General features: G+C 35.9%; 8 protein-coding genes and 1 long non-coding RNA gene across 17 annotated transcripts; 4 read left to right on the top strand and 5 right to left on the bottom strand.

The window, feature by feature from the left end:
* The first annotated feature begins 3,553 nt into the window (after positions 1 to 3,553).
* MAG2 (RINT-1 / TIP-1 family) lies at positions 3,554 to 6,660 on the top strand. The gene is made up of 4 exons (NM_114638.3): positions 3,554 to 3,977; positions 4,125 to 4,226; positions 4,413 to 4,513; positions 4,599 to 6,660. Exons 1-4 carry the CDS (start codon positions 3,683 to 3,685, stop codon positions 6,486 to 6,488), a joined length of 2,388 nt encoding a protein of 795 aa, NP_190354.1. The 5' UTR covers positions 3,554 to 3,682; the 3' UTR covers positions 6,489 to 6,660.
* A 14-nt stretch (positions 6,661 to 6,674) lies between these two features.
* On the bottom strand, positions 6,675 to 9,165 carry EB1a (microtubule end binding protein EB1A). Its single transcript, NM_114637.4, has 8 exons — positions 8,801 to 9,165; positions 8,359 to 8,427; positions 8,185 to 8,271; positions 7,977 to 8,083; positions 7,751 to 7,893; positions 7,612 to 7,658; positions 7,393 to 7,506; positions 6,675 to 7,070 (listed from the first exon to the last, which is right to left on the bottom strand). Exons 1-8 carry the CDS (start codon positions 8,906 to 8,908, stop codon positions 6,915 to 6,917), a joined length of 831 nt encoding a protein of 276 aa, NP_190353.3. The 5' UTR covers positions 8,909 to 9,165; the 3' UTR covers positions 6,675 to 6,914.
* Positions 9,166 to 10,682: 1,517 nt separating this feature from the next.
* Positions 10,683 to 14,257, top strand: AT3G47675 (ternary complex factor MIP1 leucine-zipper protein). The gene is made up of 4 exons (NM_001339330.1): positions 13,394 to 13,426; positions 13,506 to 13,798; positions 13,864 to 13,983; positions 14,065 to 14,257. Exons 2-4 carry the CDS (start codon positions 13,724 to 13,726, stop codon positions 14,158 to 14,160), a joined length of 291 nt encoding a protein of 96 aa, NP_001319702.1. The 5' UTR covers positions 13,394 to 13,426; positions 13,506 to 13,723; the 3' UTR covers positions 14,161 to 14,257.
* AT3G47680 (DNA binding protein) lies at positions 10,684 to 12,863 on the top strand. Its single transcript, NM_114636.4, has 2 exons — positions 10,684 to 10,948; positions 11,483 to 12,863. Exon 2 carries the CDS (start codon positions 11,870 to 11,872, stop codon positions 12,776 to 12,778), a length of 909 nt encoding a protein of 302 aa, NP_190352.1. The 5' UTR covers positions 10,684 to 10,948; positions 11,483 to 11,869; the 3' UTR covers positions 12,779 to 12,863.
* A 123-nt stretch (positions 14,258 to 14,380) lies between the features above and the next one.
* Positions 14,381 to 15,476, top strand: AT3G47670 (Plant invertase/pectin methylesterase inhibitor superfamily protein). The gene has a single exon (NM_114635.3). It carries the CDS (start codon positions 14,412 to 14,414, stop codon positions 15,240 to 15,242), a length of 831 nt encoding a protein of 276 aa, NP_190351.2. The 5' UTR covers positions 14,381 to 14,411; the 3' UTR covers positions 15,243 to 15,476.
* On the bottom strand, positions 14,971 to 15,190 carry AT3G07795. The gene has a single exon (NR_141354.1). It is a non-coding gene; the product is annotated as an other RNA (long non-coding RNA).
* AT3G47660 (Regulator of chromosome condensation (RCC1) family protein) lies at positions 15,456 to 19,565 on the bottom strand (the record flags this gene model as incomplete). Of its 7 annotated transcripts, none has more annotated exons than NM_001339324.1 (9): positions 15,456 to 15,515; positions 15,596 to 15,742; positions 15,825 to 17,984; positions 18,073 to 18,264; positions 18,403 to 18,483; positions 18,573 to 18,662; positions 18,746 to 18,832; positions 18,910 to 19,133; positions 19,218 to 19,565. In NM_001339324.1, the coding sequence occupies 8 exons, from the start codon at positions 18,955 to 18,957 to the stop codon at positions 15,456 to 15,458; spliced, it is 2,865 nt and encodes a 954-aa protein (NP_001325561.1). The 7 variants fall into 7 exon arrangements, with proteins under 7 accessions (NP_001325561.1, NP_001325560.1, NP_190350.4 ...); NM_001339325.1 differs by having other exon boundaries at positions 18,073 to 18,255; positions 19,218 to 19,300; NM_114634.4 differs by lacking the exon at positions 19,218 to 19,565 and having other exon boundaries at positions 18,073 to 18,255; positions 18,910 to 18,940; positions 19,044 to 19,069.
* Positions 19,566 to 19,653: 88 nt separating this feature from the next.
* AT3G47650 (DnaJ/Hsp40 cysteine-rich domain superfamily protein) lies at positions 19,654 to 20,837 on the bottom strand. The gene is made up of 4 exons (NM_114633.4): positions 20,518 to 20,837; positions 20,356 to 20,422; positions 20,177 to 20,273; positions 19,654 to 20,077 (listed from the first exon to the last, which is right to left on the bottom strand). The coding sequence occupies exons 1-4, from the start codon at positions 20,683 to 20,685 to the stop codon at positions 19,999 to 20,001; spliced, it is 411 nt and encodes a 136-aa protein (NP_190349.1). The 5' UTR covers positions 20,686 to 20,837; the 3' UTR covers positions 19,654 to 19,998.
* A 29-nt stretch (positions 20,838 to 20,866) lies between these two features.
* Positions 20,867 to 23,135, bottom strand: PYE (basic helix-loop-helix (bHLH) DNA-binding superfamily protein). Of its 3 annotated transcripts, none has more exons than NM_001203100.1 (6): positions 23,057 to 23,135; positions 22,384 to 22,415; positions 22,168 to 22,266; positions 21,974 to 22,077; positions 21,738 to 21,865; positions 20,876 to 21,591 (listed from the first exon to the last, which is right to left on the bottom strand). In NM_001203100.1, the coding sequence occupies exons 3-6, from the start codon at positions 22,224 to 22,226 to the stop codon at positions 21,160 to 21,162; spliced, it is 723 nt and encodes a 240-aa protein (NP_001190029.1). In that variant the 5' UTR covers positions 22,227 to 22,266; positions 22,384 to 22,415; positions 23,057 to 23,135; the 3' UTR covers positions 20,876 to 21,159. The 3 variants fall into 3 exon arrangements, with proteins under 3 accessions (NP_190348.1, NP_001190029.1, NP_001190030.1); NM_001203101.1 differs by having other exon boundaries at positions 23,059 to 23,135; NM_114632.4 differs by lacking the exons at positions 22,384 to 22,415; positions 23,057 to 23,135 and adding an exon at positions 22,568 to 22,785 and having other exon boundaries at positions 20,867 to 21,591.
* Between the last annotated feature and the right edge of the window lie 1,433 nt (positions 23,136 to 24,568).

Genomic DNA, 24,568 nt, shown 5'->3' with positions numbered 1-24,568 from the left:
TGTGCAATAAAAAAACGCTTATCTTATTTGCAAGAACATCTTTGTTGTTAACGGTAGAAAATTTTCGTCTCGTTATGTTTTTAAACTTATATAGGAAAAACATTTCCATTTATCCAATTACAATTCATTATAAAATAGAAGATTAAAATTCATTTTAATTCCACATTATTTTTTTTGCTAATCCAGTTTTCATTTTTCTATATATGTTTCACTAGTAACCAACTTCAGAACAAGAGTGATCTTGTGCCATTTTAGTAAATCATTTAAAAGGTGATGTTTGATTATAGTTGGAGGATACCTTCTTTCATATTTTTTTTTGGCACGAATAGAGTATACTAAAACATTTTGGGTTTATAAGACAAAGAGAATATGTATGCATGTTTGTCATACTTATCGGCAAACTTGCATAAATTCTGGAATTGGTGATAATACAAACTTTGGTACTAGACTACAAATTATGATTAGTTTGTATGATATCTTAATTAATCCAAGAACTGTAAAATTAGGATTAACTCCTGGAAATGTTAATCAACTTCTATAGTTATATTGCAAGATTAATTTATTTATATAGTTACATACTTGATCTAGTACATATACTAATTTGAGCATGTACAGACAAACATAAATAATTAAGTTGATTTAGTTTTATTAGAGATGAAATTAAACAATTCTAATATCAGTCTTTTCCATTTTGAGTGTACCTTAGTTTGGTCTTTCTTCCATTTTTATTTGTATACCATGGGCATCAATCAGTTGATTAATATATTGCAAATTTGGAATAATCAATCAAGCGCTCGATTATTTATCCATTTAGATCTGACAATTTTATCACTATATCTCAAGAATTTCTAATCAATGGAAATGATTCCTATAAATAATTTTATAGTCTACAGACAGAAATTTGTCTAGGTATCAAACTATATGGTAACCCGTCTCTCTTCCCATCATGTAATATCTTTATATTTAGATAATAAATAACATTCGTTTTATTGAAGTAATTAATATTTTCTCCAAAAAATTCCATTAGTTAATTATGGTTACACCAACAATTGAGAAAAAATATATTTTTAATTTAATTCATTAAATAAATTGTAAACTAAAAGTTTGTTTTTTAATTAAGAAGTTAGAAGAGAAAATTGGACTTTGATTCCAAATTCCGAACACGTATTGTCTATTTTTAAATCGTTATTAGATTTAATCTAGTAATAGATTTTTTTTTCATATGTGGATTGTTTTACATTTTTTTATTATTTTATTTTACATTTTCATTTGATTTTATTTACAGTTTTAAGAAAATAAACGATTTCTTTTTTGTATTATTCAAAAAAATTGCTTTCTTTTTATGTTTACACCAGAATACTTAAGTTATGAATCTTTAGATCAAAAAACAAAATAAAAAATCACATGGACTCATGACTCATTAGTATATCATTACCCGATAAAATATGTTTAATCATTTGTGTAACAATTATTAAAATTGTTTTTTTTTTTTTTTGATAAGGTGAAACAATAAATAAAAGTTATACATGTACATTACATCCGTATATGAGTGTTCATAATTTTGGAAATAAATTAGAGACAATTCCTCTTTTGACAGATCAAAACAAGCACATCTTGCAAACTATGTGATTAAATTAAATTTTTTGGTCGTCTCAACTTGTGTGATTAAATATGTATATGTGTACTTTCAAACTACTAACTTAAGGTATTGTTTTGGTTTTTTATAATCCGTAATTAAAAATCCGAGGATTAAAAGAAACTATAAAATGTAACCCAAAAATATCCAAATAATAATATTTGTGAATTGTGATTAACTAATCAATATACGGTACTATTGCGTGGTCAGCTTGGATCTCAGCTCTCGTCGGGGCACATGAGTTTTTGGAATATACAGCGAAGAATCACGATGTGTACTCTCTTTTAATTTAGTTTTTATTTCTTTGGTTTAACTTTTCTAATATAATATTAATTTTTAGCGTACGGTATACACACTCAATTGATTACAAGTTCTCAAGTCTACTTCTCATTGTAATAATCAGTTCTGAAATTTTTCAAATGTAAACAGAAACTTTTTTTTTTTTTAACAGAAACTTGTTTCTTGCTAAATGTCATTGCTCCACTTTTTTCATTCCAAATAATATCATTAGATGATTAAGATTATGTATTACAAAAAGTAGAGAACCTAAAACAGAGATGATCCGTGCCAAACAAAATTATAAGAAATACAAAGGACATTAGAAATACACAAACTAAGAATCCTTGGGAAATTAGAATTTTTAGCCCACACTAACACCCAACCAATTTTCGATGTTGTGTGTTTTTTATATCCAACCAAGTTTAGAGGTTGTACACAAAAAGAAAACACATGAAATATTGTTTTTGAAAGTGTGAAGAAACCCAAGTTGAAGGAGTCTTTAAAATATTGATAGAACTTTATTAGATTTTAGTACGATAGAATTCCAAGAAAGATTACGGAGATCTCTTTGCCATATGGTTTCTGTCTCAATGATTCGCTTCTATGTTATTGTGTAAGATGATTTATATATACAAATATGTACGAGACTCAATACTACACATTTCCTTAGACAACTCGAAATTTATTGTTTATTTTAGGAATCATATGTACTTAAATATACATGCGCGTGTACATCACACTCTCGGTTTTATATGAAATGCATGCAAAATACTAATCCTGAGTTTGCTGGTGCGATTCCATTGATTAATTATCCTAATTTGGCTTAAAAGAATGGAAACAATGTCATCAAAATCCTCAAATTGTTTAAAACGTTAATTTAAATCCTCAATTTTCCACGAAACAAAATAAATATCAAATTTCTGTCGATTTTTCAAATACTGTAAAATACCAAACTTTTATTGACTTTCCAAATAAATAATAAAATTTTGTTGATATAGCCATATTAGACATACCGTTAAGTGGGATAACAAATCCTGCTATCAAAGTTCATTTTCTCTTAATAGACTCGTTAATTGAAAATGACAACGTTCTCTCTAAGAATAAAACATCGTCTTTTTGTCATAACGGGTCAATTAAATTTTTAATTTCAAGTCATATAGGAATTTAAGGTTAAAGATTTTGCTCGATTTGGGGATCCATGATTGATTGAATTTGGAGATTTTGCTCGACGTCACTTTGTTTTTTTTTTGTTTTTTTTTCGCTTTGTTGTTATAGAAAACAATAACGTTTTGTTGTTATAGAAAGCAATAATGTTTTGAATTAACGGGTATGTTAATAAAAAATTAATTTTGTTAACGGAATCTGTTAATCTACTTAACATCATGTCTAATATGACCATTAGCAAATATTTTGTATTTATTAAGAAAGTCACATAAGTTTGATATTTATTAGAAAAATCAACATAAATTTGATATTTATTTCGTTTCGTTGGATGTTGAGAATTTAAACAAATGTTTTCAAATAAAAGTTGGAGATTTTAGTGATAATTTTCCGATAAAAGAATGTCATTTCTTTGAGAATGCCATTACAGTTTTAATTTACTTGATATGTTAAAAACATTTTTGTGGGCTTAACCAGGGCCCATTAATCCGAGTTACCAAAACTCGCAACTCGTTAACACTCCGAGTCATTGACTCAGTATCTTCTTCCAACGAAATTTCAATTTTTCATTGTTCTTGATGAAACTGAGGCCACGACGAATCGCAAATGGAGGCGATCAAACCACTTCCACAGGTCTCGAGCTTCTCCGCTTCGGTATTTAGCTTTCTCGATGGCAGATTCAAAGAATCCACGGATCTCTCTCATTCTACGGGTCTGGTTTCCGAGTTACAGACGGAGATTTCCGAATTGGATCAGAGATTGGCCGGATTAAATCGCCAGCTCGAGTCAGGTCTCGCTGCTTACGCTTCGTTTTCCGATCGCGTCGGTGGTCTATTTTTCGAGGTTAATGCCAAATTGGCTGATCTCTCTTCTTCTACCTCCGTTACTCGCTCCGCGTCAGGTTCGTATGATTTCATCACGATTCTTCTGGATGTAGATTATGTTCTTGAAATGTTGTAGTCAAATATGTAAATTCAGTCCTGGTGATGGAAGATTGAATATATTCCCGTTATAATTTGAGAATTTGATAATTGTTTAATTCATTCAGATAGCGGAAAGGAGGAGGAGGCGACGGAGCATGTAGCCGGAGAGGATCTTCCTTCATTAGCAAAGGAAGTAGCACAAGTTGAGTCTGTGCGTGCTTATGCTGGTATGTTTGGTGTTAAGGCGTTTTGTATTTGATGGCTGCTTTCTGATAAAGACTAGCTCTATTTTATGATTTGGTGTTATCGATGTTGATCGGGATTAGTTAGTCCCAAAGTTGGAGTTACCAACCTTCTTTCTTAGTTTGGTCACTGTGGTATTCAACATTTTAAGATCTTTCTCTATGTTTCAGAGACTGCACTAAAACTTGACACTTTAGTTGGTGATATTGAGGATGCTGTGATGTCTTCTTTGAATAAAAACTTAAGAACATCTCGGTCAAGTGGTTTTGAAGTAAGCACACTGTCTTCAGCTTAGACTGTTCCGTAGTTTTAGCCAGTGTGTGTGGTTCAATGTTCTAAGTTTTTACTGATTTCAGGAAGTGCGTCTACATGCTATTAAAACACTTAAAACGACAGAAGAGATACTGAGTTCAGTAGCAAAGAGACATCCTCGGTGGGCACGTCTTGTTTCTGCTGTTGATCATAGAGTTGATAGAGCTTTAGCTATGATGAGACCTCAGGCAATTGCTGATTACAGAGCGTTGCTTTCTTCTCTTCGATGGCCACCTCAGCTTTCTACACTAACTTCGGCAAGTCTTGATTCAAAGTCAGAAAATGTTCAAAATCCGCTTTTCAACATGGAAGGGAGCCTCAAAAGTCAATACTGTGGAAGTTTTCATGCCTTGTGTAGCCTGCAGGGGTTACAGTTGCAAAGAAAGTCGCGGCAGCTTGGGATCCATAAGGGAGAAAATGTTCTTTTCCACCAGCCACTCTGGGCTATTGAAGAGCTGGTCAACCCTCTGACAGTTGCATCTCAGCGACATTTTACAAAGTGGAGTGAAAAGCCAGAATTCATTTTTGCCCTTGTGTATAAAATCACAAGGGACTATGTCGATTCTATGGATGAGTTGTTACAACCGCTTGTGGATGAAGCAAAACTAGCTGGGTACAGTTGCCGAGAAGAGTGGGTTTCGGCTATGGTAAGCTCACTGTCTTTGTACTTGGTGAAAGAGATCTTTCCTATATATGTTGGTCAGCTAGACGAAGCAAATGAAACTGATCTTCGTTCTGAGGCTAAGGTCTCGTGGCTCCATCTCATTGACCTGATGATCTCCTTTGATAAGCGAGTTCAGTCTTTGGTATCACAATCAGGAATACTTTCGCTTCAAGAAGATGGGAATCTTTTGAGAATTTCCTCTCTCTCAGTTTTCTGTGACAGACCTGATTGGCTTGATTTATGGGCAGAGATAGAGCTAGATGAGAGGCTCGTCAAATTCAAGGAGGAGATTGATAACGACAGAAATTGGACAGCGAAGGTCCAAGACGAACTCATCTCCAGTTCCAACGTTTACAGACCACCAATCATTTCCAGCATCTTTCTACAGCATTTGTCATCAATAATCGAACGATCCAAATCAGTGCCGGCCTTATATTTGAGGGCTAGGTTCCTGAGACTGGCAGCCTCACCAACAATTCATAAGTTCTTGGATTGCCTCCTTCTCAGGTGCCAAGACGCCGACGGACTAACTGCATTAACTGAAAATAACGATCTAATCAAGGTCTCGAACTCTATTAATGCTGGTCACTACATTGAATCTGTCTTAGAAGAATGGTCTGAGGATGTCTTTTTCCTTGAAATGGGAACTGGACAGCACGATCCACAGGAAGTTCCAGGACTGGAGAACTTTACTGAACCTTCTGAAGGTATTTTCGGAGAAGAATTTGAAAAGTTGGAGAAGTTCCGGCTAGAGTGGATAAACAAATTGTCGGTGGTGATCTTGAGAGGCTTTGATGCTCGAATCCGAGAATACATAAAAAACAGAAAGCAATGGCAGGAGAAGAAAGACAAAGAATGGACGGTGTCAAGGGCACTAGTTGGGGCTCTAGACTACTTGCAAGGAAAAACGTCTATAATAGAAGAAAATCTAAACAAAGCAGACTTTACCGCTATGTGGAGAACTCTAGCCTCAGAGATAGACAAGTTGTTCTTCAACAGCATCTTGATGGCGAACGTGAAGTTTACCAATGATGGAGTCGAAAGGTTAAAAGTAGACATGGAGGTTCTATATGGGGTTTTCCGGACGTGGTGTGTTAGACCCGAAGGTTTCTTTCCTAAACTAAGTGAGGGGCTTACGCTTCTGAAGATGGAAGAGAAGCAAGTGAAGGACGGTCTGAGTAGAGGCGATAAGTGGCTACGTGAGAATAGAATTCGATATTTGAGTGAAGCCGAAGCCAAGAAGGTAGCGAAGAGTAGAGTGTTCTCTTAGTTAGATATTTTTCAGCAAATCAATATCTCATACGAAGGTACATTCATAGGTGAGATCATTTCATTTATTTGTGGATTAAGATATAACACACAACTTTGGATTTTTAATTGAAATTGAACTAACCAGCTCTGGTTCTGTTTCGTCTTAAATTAATGATTCATGAGTTAATAGAGAAACAAAACAAAAAGGAAGCACCGACACTTAAATTCTCACTTTGGGTCAAAGTATTGTTTTAAAACAAGAAAAAAGCCTCTTGAATAGTAACAAAAATAAGTCTCTTTGTTTTCAAACTAATCTTTCTAATAGAAGAAGCTCATTCATCTTCAAGTTTCAGTTAGTTTCCTTTCACAAAAGAAACTTGGAAGAGAAGGCCATGGCCAGCCATTGTTCGTCACCCTTCTACTTAGGATTGTTAATAGTCAGAGCTTAGGCTTGAGTCTTTTCTTCTTCCAGTTGTTCTCCGTTTCCTTCAGCTTCATCATCTTCAACTCCTAGGGACTGGTTTAGGTACTCTTGAGCGTCTTCTAATGCAGATTCATTTGCATCGGTTGCATACAGTATCTTCTTCACTGCTACCACTATCTGCATTCCAGGGAAGCATATATATCAGATTCAAACAAAATTATGTTCATAAAGTTGAGTTCATATGATGAAAAACATAAAATGCGGTCGCTGATGAAATCTGGTGGTGCTATGAGGAGTTCATTGGTAAGAGCTCTTTATCTTCCTCTTAATTCTAAGAACGGTATGTGTACTTATAACAGCCGGTAAACTAAATTCTGGTTCTAGACTATTGGAAAACTTGTCTTGGAGCTAAATAGTGAAGTTGGTGGCTATACCATGCAAGGTACACTTAAACAAGATTAAAAAAAAAAAAAAGAACAGGCTCTACGGAAACGTTTACCGGAAGATCATCTAGCTCAGGAGTTTGGCAGAGTATCTCTACATCCCGGAGCTTGGAGAAGTAAAAGTCTCTTTCTTTTTCCAAGAGATCAGTAGAGATCTTGAGATCCACGAGCTGTATCACAGAAGATGAAAAAGGATTATATATGACATATGATGGATGTTTCGTTCATTAGAGGATAGGTGAAAACTAAGAGCGATGGTCTCTATGTCAATGTACCTCCTTCGACAAAGCCTGCACTTCAGCTGCTTTTGCTGACTTGGGCCCTGAGAATTATGATGATACCAACATGTTAAGAAAAATGCAATCAAGAATTATTATTGTTTGCATAGAAAAATCTGTTTATCAAATGGCAGACCTGATGCTTTGCTAAGACCAACTGAACTGGAATTGGGTGGAGGATGGTTATTGTTTGTTTGCAGTGACTTTGGAATCTTATTAGATCCCTTCACACTCCTCTCTTTACCATTTCTTGATCTTCGCTCCACTGGATTATAGTTCCTATAAGAGACCATACATTTTACAAACTTAATTGTTTGGAAAACAATAGAGGTCGATTAGCAAATACAAAAAATCTGACATACTCATTCATAATGCCACCATTAATGGAATCACAGAAACGTTTCAGCCATTGCAGAAACTCCAAGTTATCCAGTGGCCGGCCTTTGACAAGCCTGTTAATTTCCAATGGCTGAGGTGTTTTCTCAGTAAGACAAACAAGGTCAGAAATCTCTATATACACAGCACACAGGTATCACAAGAACACGATACATCGAGAGATGATTGATTTACCTTTGTAATTTTCAGCTTGTTGAACACATCTTGCAAGACCTTGTAGTTTTGTATCATATCGTACTCGTTCTTTGCATCAAAGTTAACCTTGCAGAGGATAATTTCAGATATTCAGTCACCAAGAAGCAAAGTAATGATCGTAAGATTAGATAAATATAAAAGTGACAAAATCACCTTGTGCATTGGCACAACTCCTGGAAATGTCATATCAAGCATCTGACATTGCACAGCACCAGATGCAGCCTAGCAAAATCCATAATTGTTTACTTAGAACAAAGACAAGAGTGACACAAAATTTTCATTCAAGAACAGTAGTTCAATACAAAACTAGTAGAACTCTTTAGATCCCTACAACAGTGAATCTATGACATTATAACAATCAAAACAAGTAAGCAATCATACAATGCCAAAGCCTAAAGCCCTTTGTCTACTCTCATTAGACTCAACTCAACATTAACTTACAAATCTCATTAGCCAATTGAAACAAATCAAACCCAAATCTACAATTCCTTGGAAGTTCAAAACCCTAATTCCCAAATCAAACATTACCATAGAAGAATTAGAGAAAGCACTCATGCAAGATATAGAACACAAAACCCCAACAAGCAAGAAGTACCTCTTCGACGCGAGAGAGATTGAGGTGAAGACGATCATTAATCCAAGTCAGAATCTCGTTTCTTCCGACGAAGTATGCACTATCCATCATTCCGATGTTCGTCGCCATTTGAGTTTTGCTTCTCTCTAAAACCCTCTTTTTTCTTGGAAACGAGAGCGATAGAAGAAATGGGTATTGATGGAAAATGGAGTAGAAGACGTCAAGAATTCTCTTTTGTTTCGAGAAGAAAAAAAGGAGGAAACTTTTTATGATTCGATCTTGTTTTGAACGGAGAAACGAAACGGAAGCAGAGAAAAAAGGTTTGAGAGAACGGAAAAGTGAAAAAGCACAAGTAGGAAACGGCTGGCAACGGCAACTGGAAAGATGGCCAATTTTTAATTATTTAATTCTATATGACCAACACTTTTACAAAAAAAAACAAATACTCATATTATATGAGAATATTTTTGATAGATTTCTTGAAAGATTTTTAAATTCAAATCACCAAATTTAGTATAGAATCCCAATTTAAATGATATAGTAAACCTCAACCAAAATATCTCAAACCCGTAAATCTACTAAAATATAATGCCACGTTTACTTATACAACGTTTATTTACGGGTTCTCATTTTTTTGTTTTGTTTTTTTGTCAAGATTTACGGGTTTTCATTAAACCACAATATTTCAAAATATAATCCTCACCAAATTTGGTTTTCATTAAGCTAATACAATTGCAAATTGCAATATTGATTTCATACGTTCTTGATGCGTTGTACGCAGGACAATGTTTATTTGGATTACATAACAATGGAGAAAATTTGATAAAGGTGGATAAGAACTTTTTGTTAGTAGTCTTTCACTCAAATTAATAAAATCCAATTTGAAAATTTCATTATTTCAAGGTTGTTGAGAAATATACAGAATACATGTAATGGAGGATGTTGACACCAAAAATCCAGATCCATGCAGTTTTTTTATTACTAAGGTTTCTTTGATCTTTCTTCCTTGTACGGAGGATTCCATACATATCTTATCTCCTAGAGAGGTTGTTTCTTGCTTTATTGATACGGTCTAGACTGCAAATGCAGGTTTGTGCGGAATGGGGTGGCTTTTCAAAACTTAGAACAATCGAGTCTTCCACCATGGAGCTGCAACACGCACACACTCACCTCGGCTTTAGCTATGAAATCAGTGTTGATCGCAGCGACTAGAATGGAATTGACCTCCATCAACGTTTTCTCCGACTCTCAAGTCTTTATATCTCTGCTAAATACAAAGACCTCTACGAACAATCTACAAGGGATTCTCCACGATATTGCCTTTCTTAGTCGTTTTTTTTTTCATATCAAGTTCTCTTTTGTTTCCTGCAAGTCTAATCGGTTAGCTAACGTTTTGGCTAAAACTGCACTCTCTACTTGTCTGCTACTTCAAGTTTGTTCTTCTATCAATATAACTAGTTTGCCCAAAAAGAACAGCAAAACCATAACAGTTCTTTTGTTATGTAATTGTTGTTTGCAATTTTCATTTCCAAAATTTTGGTTTCTGTCAAAATCAAATGAAAATACAAGCATAAATTTGATTTAGATTATGTGATCTAAAACTATGATTTAATCAATTTTAAACCGCATTTGAAAAGCTTGATTGATTTTGTAAATTGTAAATAGATAGAAGACGTGGAAGTCAGAAATACGTTGTGACTTTAGAGCAACTCCAACCTTGGTTCTTAGACAATTCTTAGCTAATTCTTAAGTATAAAAGTGATTAAATTTAATGAGATCAACAAATCTTAGCTAAGATAAACATCTTAATTAAGATATTTTCTTAAAACTAAGAAGAGTACACATGTTGTGTTTTGAGTGGGTAGAAAAAATAAATAAAAGGAGGAAACAAAAAAACACTCGTGTTTCTCTTTCTGTTTTTCCTCTCTCTTTCTCTCCATCTCTCTCAAGACGCCGGCGACCATTGTAATCCGACGATCTCTCTCTTTCTTGTTCTTCTCCATCGTGATATTCATCTCTCTCTCTCTCTTTCTTGTTCTTCTCCATCATGATATTTATCTCTCGCTTCTGCCGGCAAAATCTCTCCAACATTTCATCCTTCGAATTGAGAGAGTTGCAAGTCATAATTACTTGTTTGAGCCGCTATTATCATCATCTGCATGATAAATGGTACAAATCTGTGTTATTTCTCTTTGTTTTCAGTTGTAGATAGTAAATTAGGGTTTATATTTGTTTCAGAAATTAGGGGTTTTCACAATTGGGAATTGATGATAGGAAAATTAGTTCTCATAGGTTGCTGTCCAATTCTCTGTTCTCATGGAGTTGTCTTTTCCAACGAATCTGTATTTTTTTTTGTTACAATTTTATTTTGTCTTGTCTTCCTTTGATTGCTGCTATTTCTTGGGATTTGCCGTCGTTTGCCGTTCGTAGAACTAGGATTTTGTCGTTGGATTTGTTTGCAATTTTGTTTATTAGTACACTCAGATTTAATTTTATCAATTTGCTTACAGATTTATTTTGATTGATTACAGTTTTATGTTGGTTAAGTACATATATGTTTGCTTGTTATCGTAAATTTATCTTATGTTTGATTGCAGATTTGTTTTGTATTTGATTACAGACTTGTTTTGTATTTGATTGTAGATTTATTGTGTCTTACGTTCATGACATAACACTTGTTTTTGTTATGCTGTTTTTGTTGAGGTTAAATGGAGAAGTGGATACAGTTGCTAGAATGATTGATGTCTGTTGTGTAAGAATTGGATACAATTACCGAATGGAAGGCTCATAGAAGGTAAAACAATCTTAACCTTATATCTTTGAACCTCTGACTTTTCATGAATTATATTAGATGACTATATATGGCTTTTATTGAATGCTTGTTGTCGGTATGTGGTTGATACTTGGTAGTTGATTGTCATGTCACACTTAAAACAGACACCATTAACTTTTAAACACCAACCAGATATTATTACCAGACACTATTAACTCTTGTTCTTGTTATTTAAACACCTAACCAGAAACACACTAGAAACACACACCAAAAACAATCTTTCCCGCTCCTTCTTACACCAACCAGAGAACTAGTCTATGGATCCATATAGTCATGGATCAAGCTTCATGAACCTCTTAACTAGTCAACAAGAGGCTCACAATTTAGAAACCAATCCGTATGATGATGATGTTTCTCCAAACCAAGCTGCACACACACCTAAGGTGAAAAGAGAGAGAAGGAAATGGTCTGCCGGTGAAGACTTGGTGCTTGTCAGTGCTTGGCTCAACACAAGTAAAGATGCAGTAATAGGCAATGAACAAAAGGGTTATGCCTTTTGGTCACGTATTGCTGCCTATTACGGAGCAAGTCCAAAGCTCAACGGTGTGGAAAAGAGAGAGACAGGTCACATAAAGCAGAGGTGGACTAAGATCAATGAAGGTGTAGGCAAGTTTGTAGGGAGCTATGAAGCTGCAACAAAGCAGAAATCTAGTGGACAGAATGACGATGATGTCGTTGCATTAGCACATGAAATCTACAACAGCGAACATGGTAAGTTCACCCTTGAGCATGCTTGGAGAGTGCTTCGCTTTGAACAGAAATGGCTCTCTGCTCCTTCTACTAAAGCAACTGTAATGTCCAAAAGAAGAAAGTCTGACAAGGCTTCAACCTCCCAGCCACAAACCCATGAAGCAGAAGAAGCAATGTCTCGTCCTATTGGTGTTAAAGCTGCAAAGGCGAAAGCAAAAAAGGCTGTGAGTAAGACAACAACTGTGGAAGACAAAGGGAATGTGATGTTGGAGATTCAGTCTATTTGGGAGATAAAGCAGAAGGATTGGGAGCTAAGGCAGAAGGATCGAGAGCAAGAGAAGGAGGATTTTGAAAAGCAAGAAAGATTATCAAGGACCAAATTGCTGGAATCTCTCTTCACAAAAAAAGAGCCACTTACTGATATAGAAGTGGCTCTCAAGAACAAATTAATCAATGAGATGTTGTCAAACTCATAGTTTCAATTCACTCTCTGTTGCAACATTTTAGTTTCATGTGTCATAATTTAGTCTTCTTTTTGTTTTTGTTATTTCATCTTTGTAATGCTTGAGCATGTTAATCAGTTTTTAAAATGAATGAATTCGGTTTAACTTATGCTAGCTTTGAGTTTTCCTTTTTGTTTAAGTATTCCTCCTGTAAGTTTATAAGTAAAGCTTCTAGCGATTGATAGTATGACAGCTCTTCTTTCATGTTTAGTCTAATTTATATTTCCTTGCTGATCATTGTCATGTCATTCTTGTTCCCTTGGTGACCTTAGTAACAGAAACTAGTCAGTCTTCTTTCCAAGGTACAATAAACAGAAATTGAAGTATGTTTTTATTGTTTTGTGATCCTTGTTAATTCACATTCACCACAATCATATATTTCCTCTGCAACAGCTAGACTAAAGGATGGATTACAAGAACACACAAAGACATGGCTTCTTTTATGGCTGAACTGCTTTAACACTGGTAAGAAACTATCTCTCAATATCCTAAATCGATTATGTTGATAGAAAAACAATTATGTCTGCACTGTGAATGTTCTTATAGGTCCCAGTAATAAGCAATGCTCTTGGTGGAATTCTTGTTGGCCTAGTTACATCACATGCCGGTGGTAGAAGAAAGGTAAAACAAACAAACCCTCCCAATCTGATTTTACACGATCAAAAGCTGAGACATGTAATATCTTTACATCATTTTGCAGAGATTCTCTTTTTATCAGAATCTGATCCGCCGTTATTCCGGCAAGTCTCATGTGACTTACATTATCTCTTCTTAACAACTTCAAGTGACCAAAAAACAAAAGTCAATAACTGTTTTAGTACTCCGAACCGACCCTTTTAATGGCTCCCACGTTTCACTCTAATCATTATCTTTCTCTACTTAGACCCGTTTCCTTCTTCTTATGTTTCTCTGAAACTCATGAAATTTGAGGAACTACTCATGGAAGATTCATCACAGCTACATAGTAACAAGAGACATGACTTAGAGGAAGGAGTAAGCACCTCTGTTCCTAACTCAAAATCTCTATACCAATAATTTGAATGTTTGTGTTTATGCAGGTGATGCATCTTAAAGAGAGACTAGAGGAAGAAGAAGCAGTGACTAGAACTTTACGAGCTGCTTTTGATGGCTCTATTGTTTCTCTCCCAAGTCTCTCCTCATTGTTTCTTCCACCTCAGGCAATACCAATAGACATAATCACACATAATGTTAATTATTTCTTAATGATCAAACAATGATGAGATTTTATTGTTCAACAGTTTTCTGAGCTCTTTCAAGAATTAGCCATCGTGGAGGCAGAGATTCTTTGTCTAGACAGAAAAATCAAGGAGCAAGCATCTTGTGTAGTTGCCTAGTTGGAAGTCCTCAATAATTTGAATTGTATTATAAACATTTTGTGTAATTGCTTGTATTATAAGACATTGTTTTGGAATAATTTAAATTTTTGTTTCTTAAGAACCCAATAGTTCCTAATCATTGGAGTGGAAATTAGTTAAGTTTTTTTCTAACTTTTCTTAACTTAGTAAAAACAACATTTTAATTTAAAATAAGGCTAAGATTGAAAATTAAGAACCAATTGGTTCTAAACCATTGGGATTGCTCTTAAATGCAACAAAGCTTCACATTTCAACTTCTTCCTGTTGACTTTTTCTCTCCCAAAATCACAGATTCATCTTCTTCAAATTTCCTTCGATCAAAAAACCATTACCCTTCAATGGAATCAATCAACACCTTGAAAGGCTACGACAAAGTATCCGACCAAGAAAACCAAATCCATCATCATCATCATTCTCCACTTCCAAAACCATCATCATTTTCCCGTAAAACCCTAATCGCCACCGGCTCCGTCGTATCTCTCCTCTTAATCCTCTCCGTCGTCGCTTTAACCGCCGGAGCTTTCACTCACTCTCCTCCACACCATCCACCTATCTCCTCCGCCTCTCTCAAGTCACTATGCTCCGTGACTCGTTACCCAGAGACCTGTTTCAACTCTCTATCATCTTCTCTCAACGAATCTGATTCAAAGCTTAACCCTGAATCAATCCTCGAGCTTTCTCTTCGAGTCGCTGCTAAAGAGATCTCAAACCTCTCTATCTCTTTCCGATCAATCAACGATATGCCTGAGGACGCGGCGGTTGGTGATTGTGTGAAGCTTTACACCGACGCGTTGAGTCAACTCAACGATTCGATTACAGAGATCGAGAGAAAGAAGAAGAAAGGTGGGAATAATTGGTTGACGGAAGAAGTCGTCGGAGATGTTAAGACTTGGATCAGCGCCGCCATGACTGACGGTGAGACTTGTTCCGATGGAATTGAAGAAATGGGAACAATTGTGGGTAATGAGATCAAGAAAAAGATGGAGATGGCTAATCAGATGATGAGTATTAGTTTGGCCATTGTTAGTCAAATGAAGAAGCTTTTGTTGATATTTCACTAAACCAATCATAAAGGTTGGAACTTTTTTCTTATTTCTCTGTTTTGTCAATTTCGAATTCATAAATGTGTGTATGTGTTGTGAGCTTTCCTTTGTAAGTAACTACTACATTGATTTGTTTTCGGTATGTAATTTTGATAAAAGAGAAATCTTTTCTTCTTGTATTTTACATTCTATTCACTTACTTTGATCAAATTATAGTTCAAAAGGTTTATATCAAAACGAGTTTCGGTGTCTCCTTGTCTTGTCTACTTCTTTCTTGGTTGTGTTCATCAACTGTATGAAGAGAATAAGACTGAAATCTACATTACCGGAGCTTAAGTAGCATATTTGAATAGCAATGAGTATGTACGTACCTGCAGAGTTAAGGATCTGACTATCTCTTCTGAAGATTTGATCTTCTCTGCATCATCTCGCGCCATTAGTACCGCAACTTCAAGCTTCTTCGAAGTCTTTCCAAGTTCGGTTTCTAGTTTCTTCGATTTTAGAGTAAGCTCTTCCACCTGAGTATTAAAAGCTTTTTACTTGTCTTCTTTTACAATACATTTTGATTCAATAGGGGCTAAATGGTTGGATTGGACTAACCTGTGCTTTGAGTACTGATATTTCATGGCTTAGGCACTGGTTGGATTTCTTTGGCACTTCTTGTAGTAACTCATGATCAGTAATGTCTGTGGTGAAGTCTGAAGTAGTCGCAACGGATTCAACGGGGCTGGATTTTATCGATAAAGGAAACAACTCAACAGAACCTCTACGTGAAAACGGTAGACCACAAGTCACCGAGTGTCTTATAAGAGAGGATGTGTCGGATTTCGAAGCGCAATGCTTGGTACGTTGTTTGCCTTCTTCTTGAACTGAATCAAAAGAAGTAAGCCTAGAGAGTCGTCGTATGCCTTTCAGGTTGAAACTACCTTTAATATCCATGTTTGAGTGAATCGAAGACGTGCAGCTTCCTCCTGAAGTTTCACCAATGGTTTTCAGGTCCGCGTGCTTAGTTTGTCTGAAGAAATCAAATGAATCCACTCTTAGAAGCTGACGCTGCGGTGTTATACCAATTTCATCCATCTCGTAGCTAGATGGTAGACTTGCGTTTGAAAACCTGGCACTATTTGCAGGTGTTGCTAAAGATTCTCTAATTCCTTCGAGTTTGATATAACAGTCATCACAGACACGGTAAGGCCTGTTCGTCTTGGGAGCCATGGCTGCTGCTAAGGATTTTTTACTTGTGCAAGAATTACAGAAAACACTCCCGCAGTTGTAACAGTTGTGAAGCTTCCTCATGTAGTTAAAAGGATGGCGACAACCGGAGCACTTAGTACTATCGGTACCCGTAATGGGTTTGTGAAGACAAATGGTTGCTGTGTAATTAGAACCACACACCACTTTTCTCACCTGTTTACCTTTCAAAGCTTTCACAAGAGTCGGCATGCATCTATATTCAGTGTCTCCGTGCCCGAGCTGTCCGTTTGATCCTTTGCCCCAAGTGTAGACCTCAGCTTTCGAGTTCAAAACTGCGATATGGTGAAACCCGCAAGCCACTTCTTGGACGAAACTCTTTCCTAGACCCCCTTCAATGCAAGAAGGAGCTCTCACAATATCATGACTCGGATCAGCAGTTCCCATTGCATAAACTTGTCCAGACATAGAGAGAGCAACAGTAATGCTCTGGCCACAAGCCACCTGTTGAAAGCTAGTTGTATCCAGTTCAGTTACACAAGATGGGATTAGTCTACACTCTATATCACCATGTCCGAGTCTCCCATCATCTCCATCGCCCCAAGTAAAAAGCTTCCCTGATGATGTGGCCTCACCGAAAACACTGACAACAGCAGCTGAATGCCAAACGCCACAAGCTGCCTTTATTGTTCTGCAGCCATTTAATGCCTCGACTTCTCTAGGTATGTTTGTGCTAATACGATCACCATGTCCAAGCGCACCAAAAGTACCATCACCAAATGTAAACAGCTTACCTTCTGATGTTACAAACGCTGTATGCCAAGGTCCGCAAGATATAGCTTTTACATATATACCTTCCATCTGACCGAGAATTCGTACCGGTTTCCAGTGGCTAGCTCCACTACCAAGTCCAAGGAGACCGGCATTGTGATCTCCATCACCCCAAGCATATAGATCCCCTGAGGCTGTTACAGCACATGTATGAAATTCCCCACAGTCAGCTAACTCCACCGTTGATCCGTTAAATTCATCAATAAGTTTTGGGTGTGGAACATAGGAACAAACTCCATGTCCTAACCTGCCACCAGATTCTTCTCCCCAGCTGTACATCTGTCCCTGCTTTGTTACTAACACTGCATAATTGGTACCGCAAGAAATGCTCTGTGCATCAAGTGCCACATGTGATTTCAAGACTTTGGGTAAAAAAGAATCAGTCATCAGAGAAGAGCTGCTGCCACTTTTGTGCATACCACCTCCTAATAGCCCATCTCCAATACTTTCTCCCCAAACAAAGACATCACAGAGAGACTTCAAGTCTTCAAAAGTTGATCCTTGACTAGATGAACTCACTGCGCTGGAAATGCTATATTTACTTGTATCAACGCCAGGGGAGGAGTGATTTGTTGGTCGATTCTCGATAGTCTCTGGAGGCGAAGTATGAGGTTTATGAACCAGTTCGTCCAAAGAGAGTGCCTTTAGTACTGCAGTTTGTGACAGAACCTCTGAGAAAACTTTCCCCAGTCTCTGTGGAGTGTTGCAGTGAGATCCTGAGGCCTTTTTTGCATGTTCCTGCAAAAGTGCCAGGTGAGACAGGAAGATAATAAGTAGGAAACAACCCGATGGTGCTATCATGAAGAAAGAAAACAACCAACAAAACCTCATAGCTTGTGTCACTGCTGACAGATCTGATGTTGGACTTCGAGTTCTGGCTCGAACTACTTTGTTCTCCATTTTCAGGAGCAAGACTACGGCTTCTTGAGTGAAGTACCAATGCAGAAGAGTTGTTTCGTGAGAGAAGAGCGCGAAGGGTAGTGAGCCAGAACTCAGCTTCATCCTTGTCCTTGCATACCTATCAACGAGTAAGAACTTGTTAGAGATTGATGTAGCAATGGAGATTGCATGTGGTCTTCAGAAGACAGCTAATGCCTGTGGAATAATACATGTCAGGGAACAACAAGAAAAAGACTACAGGGAGGAAACTACTAACCAAATCGAGAGACCGTTCGCCATATATAAGAGAAAAGGATTGATATTCCTTGGTGGGTTGAGGATATCGTCGGAAAACCGCCTGGAAAAGTTCTTACAATAACATTCTTCTGTTCAGAAATCTGCAGCAAAACAGTTACCAGATAAAATGATTCATACATTTTAACTTACAGTTCGCTGTCCAGGTATGATCCTTGTCACAGAACTCAGTTTAAGACGTTTCTCCTTTTTACCACAATACCATAACAAATATATTTCATCCTGCAAAAGTTTTGAGAAAACCACTATCAAATCACAATCTTCAGCTTTGAAATAAACTGTGACTGAAGGTTATGAATTAGTACACTTGAAAGCCGAAAAGGGTAGAATTTAGGCTTCCCACGGCGGCCGTATTTCAAAAGATAAGCCCCTTTCTTCAGAATTGCTATCGCCTGAACCAAGTTTTATGCCAAAAGAATCAAACTTTAGGAATTGAAGATGATCTTTACTAAGAGAGTTTGGAACAAACCTGCTCATTCTCCCTATCTGTGGGAACACTTCTCTGGAAACAAGCCATTCCAAGTTTTGAGCACCAGATAATCCCAATGCTCGCCCCATATAATAAAACCCCTTTTGCCTTTGATATCCAAAGAGGTTCTTTACCTAAGCTTTCGAATCGAAAACCTCATCAAGACGTCTAATAACTACTTCTGCTTTCTCCTATGGAATCGCATTTGCATTCATCATTTTTCCCTTGAAATATAGAAATAACCAAATCATCTACAATGCGGATTACACAAAACAGGATTGATGATCAAAAATCATAGAGAAACGCACCTAGTTCCTTGTTCCGCACGCCACAATGCGAAAATATATTTTTGTGGAACAAATCGAATCCTATTGAAATTACGGAACAAACATATGTTGAGCTTGGAGCAATTTAGACGAACTAATATCCCTCGTTAGGTTTCTGACTTGACTCTCCCGAGAATCAGACAGATCTTTGTGTTGGATTTGAAACGTGGAGCGAGAGAATAAAGAAAAACATAACAACAAGATTCTGACCCAGCGACGACGACAACAACAACAACAGATAAGAGAAAAAAGGTCTGTGTCTTCTCCTTTTGTTGGTCTCAGATGCGTTTATCTGTTATTTACAGTTGTTTCCATTTCTTCTCCTTTTTTCAGGTGCAATGTTTTTTCAGTTTTATCCATCTTATTTTATCAAATATATCAAAATAAAATAAAAATTCTAATATCATATAGATAGATACTAGGATGATATAAAACATTCTCTTTCAATGTAAATGAATAGAACAAAACTTTGATTAATTCTTCTCTAAACCATTCAACATTTCAAGCCATCAACAAGACTACCATAGAGGTGCTATAGACTTTTAGCAATTTGTAGAAGACAAAAAACGAGAGAGAGAGAGAGAAGAATCTGAAAAACAAAAATACAACAAAAGTTTGGTGTGCAATAACAAATAGTAATACATGTTTTTGGTAAAGAAGAGCATTGATAGAGAGAAAGATTTACTTCTTCTAAGGTTTATAAAAGAGTGTTTTTTGAGTCCATGTAATCAAATCCAGTCTTCTTGGAAGAAGCTTATTTCTACTACTCATCGAAGGTGCTCAAGAACCCACCAATGAAACCAGCTCCATTGCAGTCCCCACACAACACCTCCTTTTTACCTCTGCCCACAAGAAATGTAAAAATATATATTAAGTAATGAGTTTATGTATGTGTTGTGGAGAAGGAAGAATTAGAAGAAAGAATATAAGATGTAGCAAACCTGCAAAGCCAACAGAGTGCACCAGCTTTAAACTGACCATTGAAATGATCAATCAAATTCACACCACCTCCTTTGCATTGAGAACATGCCACACAACCTTTGAAAAAACATCTTTATCAAATTACTAACCAATTCAGGAGTAGAAAACTAAGAGAATTATAAAACAGGTAAGAACTTACCTTCCCCTTCACAATTTGCACAAACTAAACTGTTTGGTTTAGTGCCCTGAGGATTATTGTTTGCGGCCTATTGATACCACAGAATGAGATTTTGCATTAACGAAATGGTCAATGAAGTAAGCAAATTTTATAGAGAAGAGAAGAGTTTGGGAAAATTCTAACCTTAACTTCAAAACTTTGGGATCTTGAAGTCTGAAGCAGTTCTCTCTTCTGTACCAAGGAAGAGGTGTTATCATTAGTTGAGAAGAAGTGAGAAGGTTTAGGGTTTTTGCTTGGAGATTGGAAGCAAAAGGTAGGAGGAGAAGAGAAGAAGCATAGTGAATTCGCCATTTTCTGTTTTCTGATTCTTCTTACCCACTCGATAGCAAAGATAAGATGGCTCCTCTCACTTCTCTTTTTCTCAAGTGCCTATTTTACCAAAATACCATCATATTCTTTATCCAATCCAAACCAAAACCTATTAACCGGTTTTGTCTTTTAAACCCAATTTCACATTTTAGTTTCCATTAGAAAGCTTTTTTCTTAAAAAGAAATTTGATTTTTTTTGTTCTGTTTCTGTGTTTTTAGAATCTTAAGACAAAAGAAAATGACAATGGTTAGAGCTAATTTACTTATTTATCTCAAACGACCCATCAAGGCCATAACTTCCTGATCCTATGAACAACCATCAAAAACAAGAAATAGCCAAGGCCAAACCCACAAGGACATCAGAACGATGTATTAAAAAATACAAAACCAGAGTCCTTCATAAGTTGCCATGTCTTATAACTTGCGTTGCTACTCCATGTGGAGCCGTTCAAGACCTCATTCACTGGCTTTCAGCCGCTCTCCAAGTAGCCGAGAAGACCACGAGTCAGCCGCGCTAGCATACCTTGGACATGGCTTACTCACATTTGAGCTATTAAACATCAAAGGCTGCTGCGCTTGAGTCATTTCTGAGATATCTTGTGTCTGGGGATCAGGTTGTATTGGAAGGACAAGAACTGTTGCAGGAGGATGAAGAGTTGTAGCAGATTGTTGAAAGCCGGGGCCTTGGAAAATGGGAAGTCCTGGGAACTGAGATACACGTTCAGGATGTTGTTGTTGATAATGATGATGATGGTACTCGGGTGCAGGAGAGGTGTTCAAGTCAGGTTTCGACTGATTCGCTCTAGCTTCAATCTCGTTTTGTAGTTTCGAAATCTCAGTCTCAAGCACTGATGTTTCTTCCTTGAGCTCATTCTTCTCTGTGGTTACCTACACACAACACCAGTTTCCATCAACAAGACCATTTAGAAAAATACAAAGATGAAGTAACTTCTTGAAGCAACATTCGTCTTAGTTGTTGATTCACGTCACAGAATACATAAACACAATCAATGTGCATATAGAAATTGACTTACATAGCTAGATTCAGATAGGAGAGAAGCATGCTCCTTTCTAAGAGACTCAATTTGACCAAACACGTCCTTCAAGAATCGAGTAGCTTCGCATAGTATAGAAGCTTTCCCACTGTTCTGTTGATTCAGTTCTGCAACAAAGAAACATGTTCACAGTTAGATATCACAATCACATTCAAAATATCACAACACACTCGAGCAATTGTTCATTCAAATCTACGGAAAGATGAGAAATTTACCAAGAGTATCGGCTAATTCAATGAAAAGCTCATTCAAATGCTCACGCTTAAGCCTCTCACGAACGGCCTTGTTGATCCTTTTCGGTACTTTACCTTTTCTACATCTGTTTTATACACCAAACATAATCAATCCCCATAAATAAAAATAAAAGGTTCCATAATCTATTTCCAAGAATTGTCTCCTTAAGAATCACCTTTCATCTGCAGTAGCATTTGCTTCATCAGACGATGTAGAAGGAGTTTTCGATACCATCTTTGCTTTTATTACAGAACAAGATTCTCTGTCAAGTCACCTAAAATTTAGACATAAGATGATTAATCAAAAAGAACAGTGATCTTAATGAATCTAACAAATCATTCATCTTTATAATCAATCAATCACTCCTAATGTCAAATAAACACAAACGCACCAAGAAACATAGGAGCAGAAAAAAAAAAAAAACTTTCGTGTGATTTTTGATTCCTCAAAAACTGAAGCAAGTGTTTTAGATTCTGTCTTTATTACCCATATTCTTGTCAAATCAAATAGTGAAGAATAATTCTCAAAAATTACGGCTAAGTTCTCAACACAACAGATTCAGAGAAAAGAACTACCTTTCTTTCTCCGGTGAGAATCTCGTCGGAAACTGTAGACGATTAGGATTCGAAACGAGTAGAAGAAATAATAAGAGAATCTGAGAAAATGAAGAGTGAAATTGTTTTTTTTGGAGGAAGAAGGTCCGAAGTTGAGGAGGGCGTGTGGAGGCGCGTGGAGAGCACAGAAGAAGGTGGTGCGTTTAAGTGGACACGTGAGTTCGACATGTGCCTTTCTCTTTTTTACTTTTGTCTTCTTCTCTTACGTTGCGTGCCACTAAAGCTCATCTCTCATGGACACGTCATCGTATCTTTAATTAATAAAATAATAATATTAATCGAGTGGAAGAGTGGTTTAAATCGGGTAAAGTTCTATTAATGGAAATGTTTGTTGAGTGTAAATAACATTGTATTTTCTACAGATTAATCGGGTAAAAAGTTGTACTATCTGTTTAAGAATTTTATCGAGTAGATGAAAAGTAACATTTTCACAAAAATATACCGTAGAACACCAAAAAAAAAAAACAGGGGCATGTGGGGTCAACGTGAAGGATAATAAAGGCATGGAAACGCGCCGTCGAGAGCTGATGACGTGTCTGTCGTGTGTTTCCCACAAACTCTATTTATTGACGGTATGATGATTAGTATACACATTTTTAATGGCATAGTCAAATTCAGTGGGTGAGGAAAAATTGAAGATAGGAAATTAAAAAGAAATAACGAAATTATATTAATCTGCCTATTCCTCTTCTCCTTCATTTTGAATTCAAAAACCGAAATACTATATATAGTTTTGCGGTTCGAATGATGACTGTATTTTGTGATACGGAAAAAGTATGGGACGGTTCAAATAATAACAAAAATACATAGATATATATGTATATATAGAGATTTTTTATACTGTTACAGTTACGGTACGGTTTTGGGGGCGGTCTATGTCACCATTCATACACTGTGATTAAGAAACATACAAAAGGCGTTTTCTTGTTTTTTTATTAAAACTACAATACAGTTACCAATCAATACTTTTAACAAATTTGCGTTTTTCGAAAAAAAAAAGAAAAAAGTTTGCAATTTTGTCCTAAAAACAATACACTGGAATGCTTTTCAAAAGAAGAAAAATCATTTACCTAGTGTTTTTGCTCAAAACCGCATTCCAACAAAAAAATCGTTCATTACTCCATTACTTAAGCAAATTGTTATGTCCTACGTCCCAACCAAAAGTTTCTCAGCCTTTGCCTCTTCCATACACACATCCCTCGTTTATTACTCCATTACTTAAGCAAATTTTAATTTTTTTTCCATTAGCTTCCCCATTTAAATATATGTACAAAAAAAGAGAGTATATGTGTGCATCAGAATCACTAGTTACCTAGTGCATAAAAGAAAAAAATATACGTAGGACATAACAATTTGCTTAACTAATGGACTTTAATATATATATATATATATATATATATATATATATATATATGCAATAATTATAGTTTTATTCTTTTTATTTAATTAAAATCTAAGAAAATGTAATTACAAGAAATAGAAATATCATAATACTTATAGAAATTTTGACAATTATTATCCACTATAAGCTTATATAAGTTCTATAATCAATTTACTAGTAAAAAATTATGATTTTTTTTTCAATTTTTTATGATGAAACTATTCAACGAATTTAATAATATGTATGTTAAACTTTAAAAATGTATATTTTGATTTATTTATGTATTAATAATTTATAAATATATGTTATTGCTTATTTATTAACACAAAAATAATAATTAATTATTAATATATATATATATATATAATTTATAATCCGCACCGCAAATAATTTTTTCATCAATCAAACATTATTCTGTACCGCTTATTTTGTACAAACCATATTTGTCCCGCAAATATATTTTTCTCGCACGTACCGTAATTGAACTGTACTGCAATGTTATACCACTTTTCTCACATATTAAAAACCGAGGTTACCATTCGGACCATAATATATTTTTTCATCAATTGTTTGCATTATAA

Source organism: Arabidopsis thaliana, chromosome 3 (genome assembly GCF_000001735.4).
Source record: "Arabidopsis thaliana chromosome 3, partial sequence".
NCBI classification, from domain to species: domain Eukaryota; kingdom Viridiplantae; phylum Streptophyta; class Magnoliopsida; order Brassicales; family Brassicaceae; genus Arabidopsis; species Arabidopsis thaliana.
This window is presented reverse-complemented; position numbering and strand designations above follow the sequence as displayed.

Coding starts and splice junctions, on each gene's coding strand:
- MAG2 (NM_114638.3), top strand. CDS start 3,683: ATGGAGGCGATCAAACCACTTCCACAGGTCTCGAGCTTCTCCGCTTCG. Junction 3,978..4,124: donor CGTTACTCGCTCCGCGTCAG/GTTCGTATGATT, acceptor TAATTCATTCAG/ATAGCGGAAAGGAGGAGGAG. Junction 4,514..4,598: donor CTCGGTCAAGTGGTTTTGAA/GTAAGCACACTG, acceptor TACTGATTTCAG/GAAGTGCGTCTACATGCTAT.
- EB1a (NM_114637.4), bottom strand. CDS start 8,908: ATGGCGACGAACATCGGAATGATGGATAGTGCATACTTCGTCGGAAGA. Junction 8,272..8,358: donor GAGTTGTGCCAATGCACAAG/GTGATTTTGTCA, acceptor ATCCTCTGCAAG/GTTAACTTTGATGCAAAGAA. Junction 7,071..7,392: donor CTGAGCTAGATGATCTTCCG/GTAAACGTTTCC, acceptor CCTGGAATGCAG/ATAGTGGTAGCAGTGAAGAA.
- AT3G47680 (NM_114636.4), top strand. CDS start 11,870: ATGGATCCATATAGTCATGGATCAAGCTTCATGAACCTCTTAACTAGT.
- AT3G47675 (NM_001339330.1), top strand. CDS start 13,724: ATGAAATTTGAGGAACTACTCATGGAAGATTCATCACAGCTACATAGT. Junction 13,799..13,863: donor GACATGACTTAGAGGAAGGA/GTAAGCACCTCT, acceptor GTGTTTATGCAG/GTGATGCATCTTAAAGAGAG. Junction 13,984..14,064: donor CATTGTTTCTTCCACCTCAG/GCAATACCAATA, acceptor ATTGTTCAACAG/TTTTCTGAGCTCTTTCAAGA.
- AT3G47670 (NM_114635.3), top strand. CDS start 14,412: ATGCAACAAAGCTTCACATTTCAACTTCTTCCTGTTGACTTTTTCTCT.
- AT3G47650 (NM_114633.4), bottom strand. CDS start 20,685: ATGGCGAATTCACTATGCTTCTTCTCTTCTCCTCCTACCTTTTGCTTC. Junction 20,423..20,517: donor CCCAAAGTTTTGAAGTTAAG/GTTAGAATTTTC, acceptor TGGTATCAATAG/GCCGCAAACAATAATCCTCA. Junction 20,078..20,176: donor GCACTCTGTTGGCTTTGCAG/GTTTGCTACATC, acceptor TCTTGTGGGCAG/AGGTAAAAAGGAGGTGTTGT.
- PYE (NM_001203100.1), bottom strand. CDS start 22,226: ATGGTATCGAAAACTCCTTCTACATCGTCTGATGAAGCAAATGCTACT. Junction 22,078..22,167: donor AATGCTACTGCAGATGAAAG/GTGATTCTTAAG, acceptor TGTATAAAACAG/ATGTAGAAAAGGTAAAGTAC. Junction 21,592..21,737: donor TCCTATCTGAATCTAGCTAT/GTAAGTCAATTT, acceptor TGTTGTGTGTAG/GTAACCACAGAGAAGAATGA.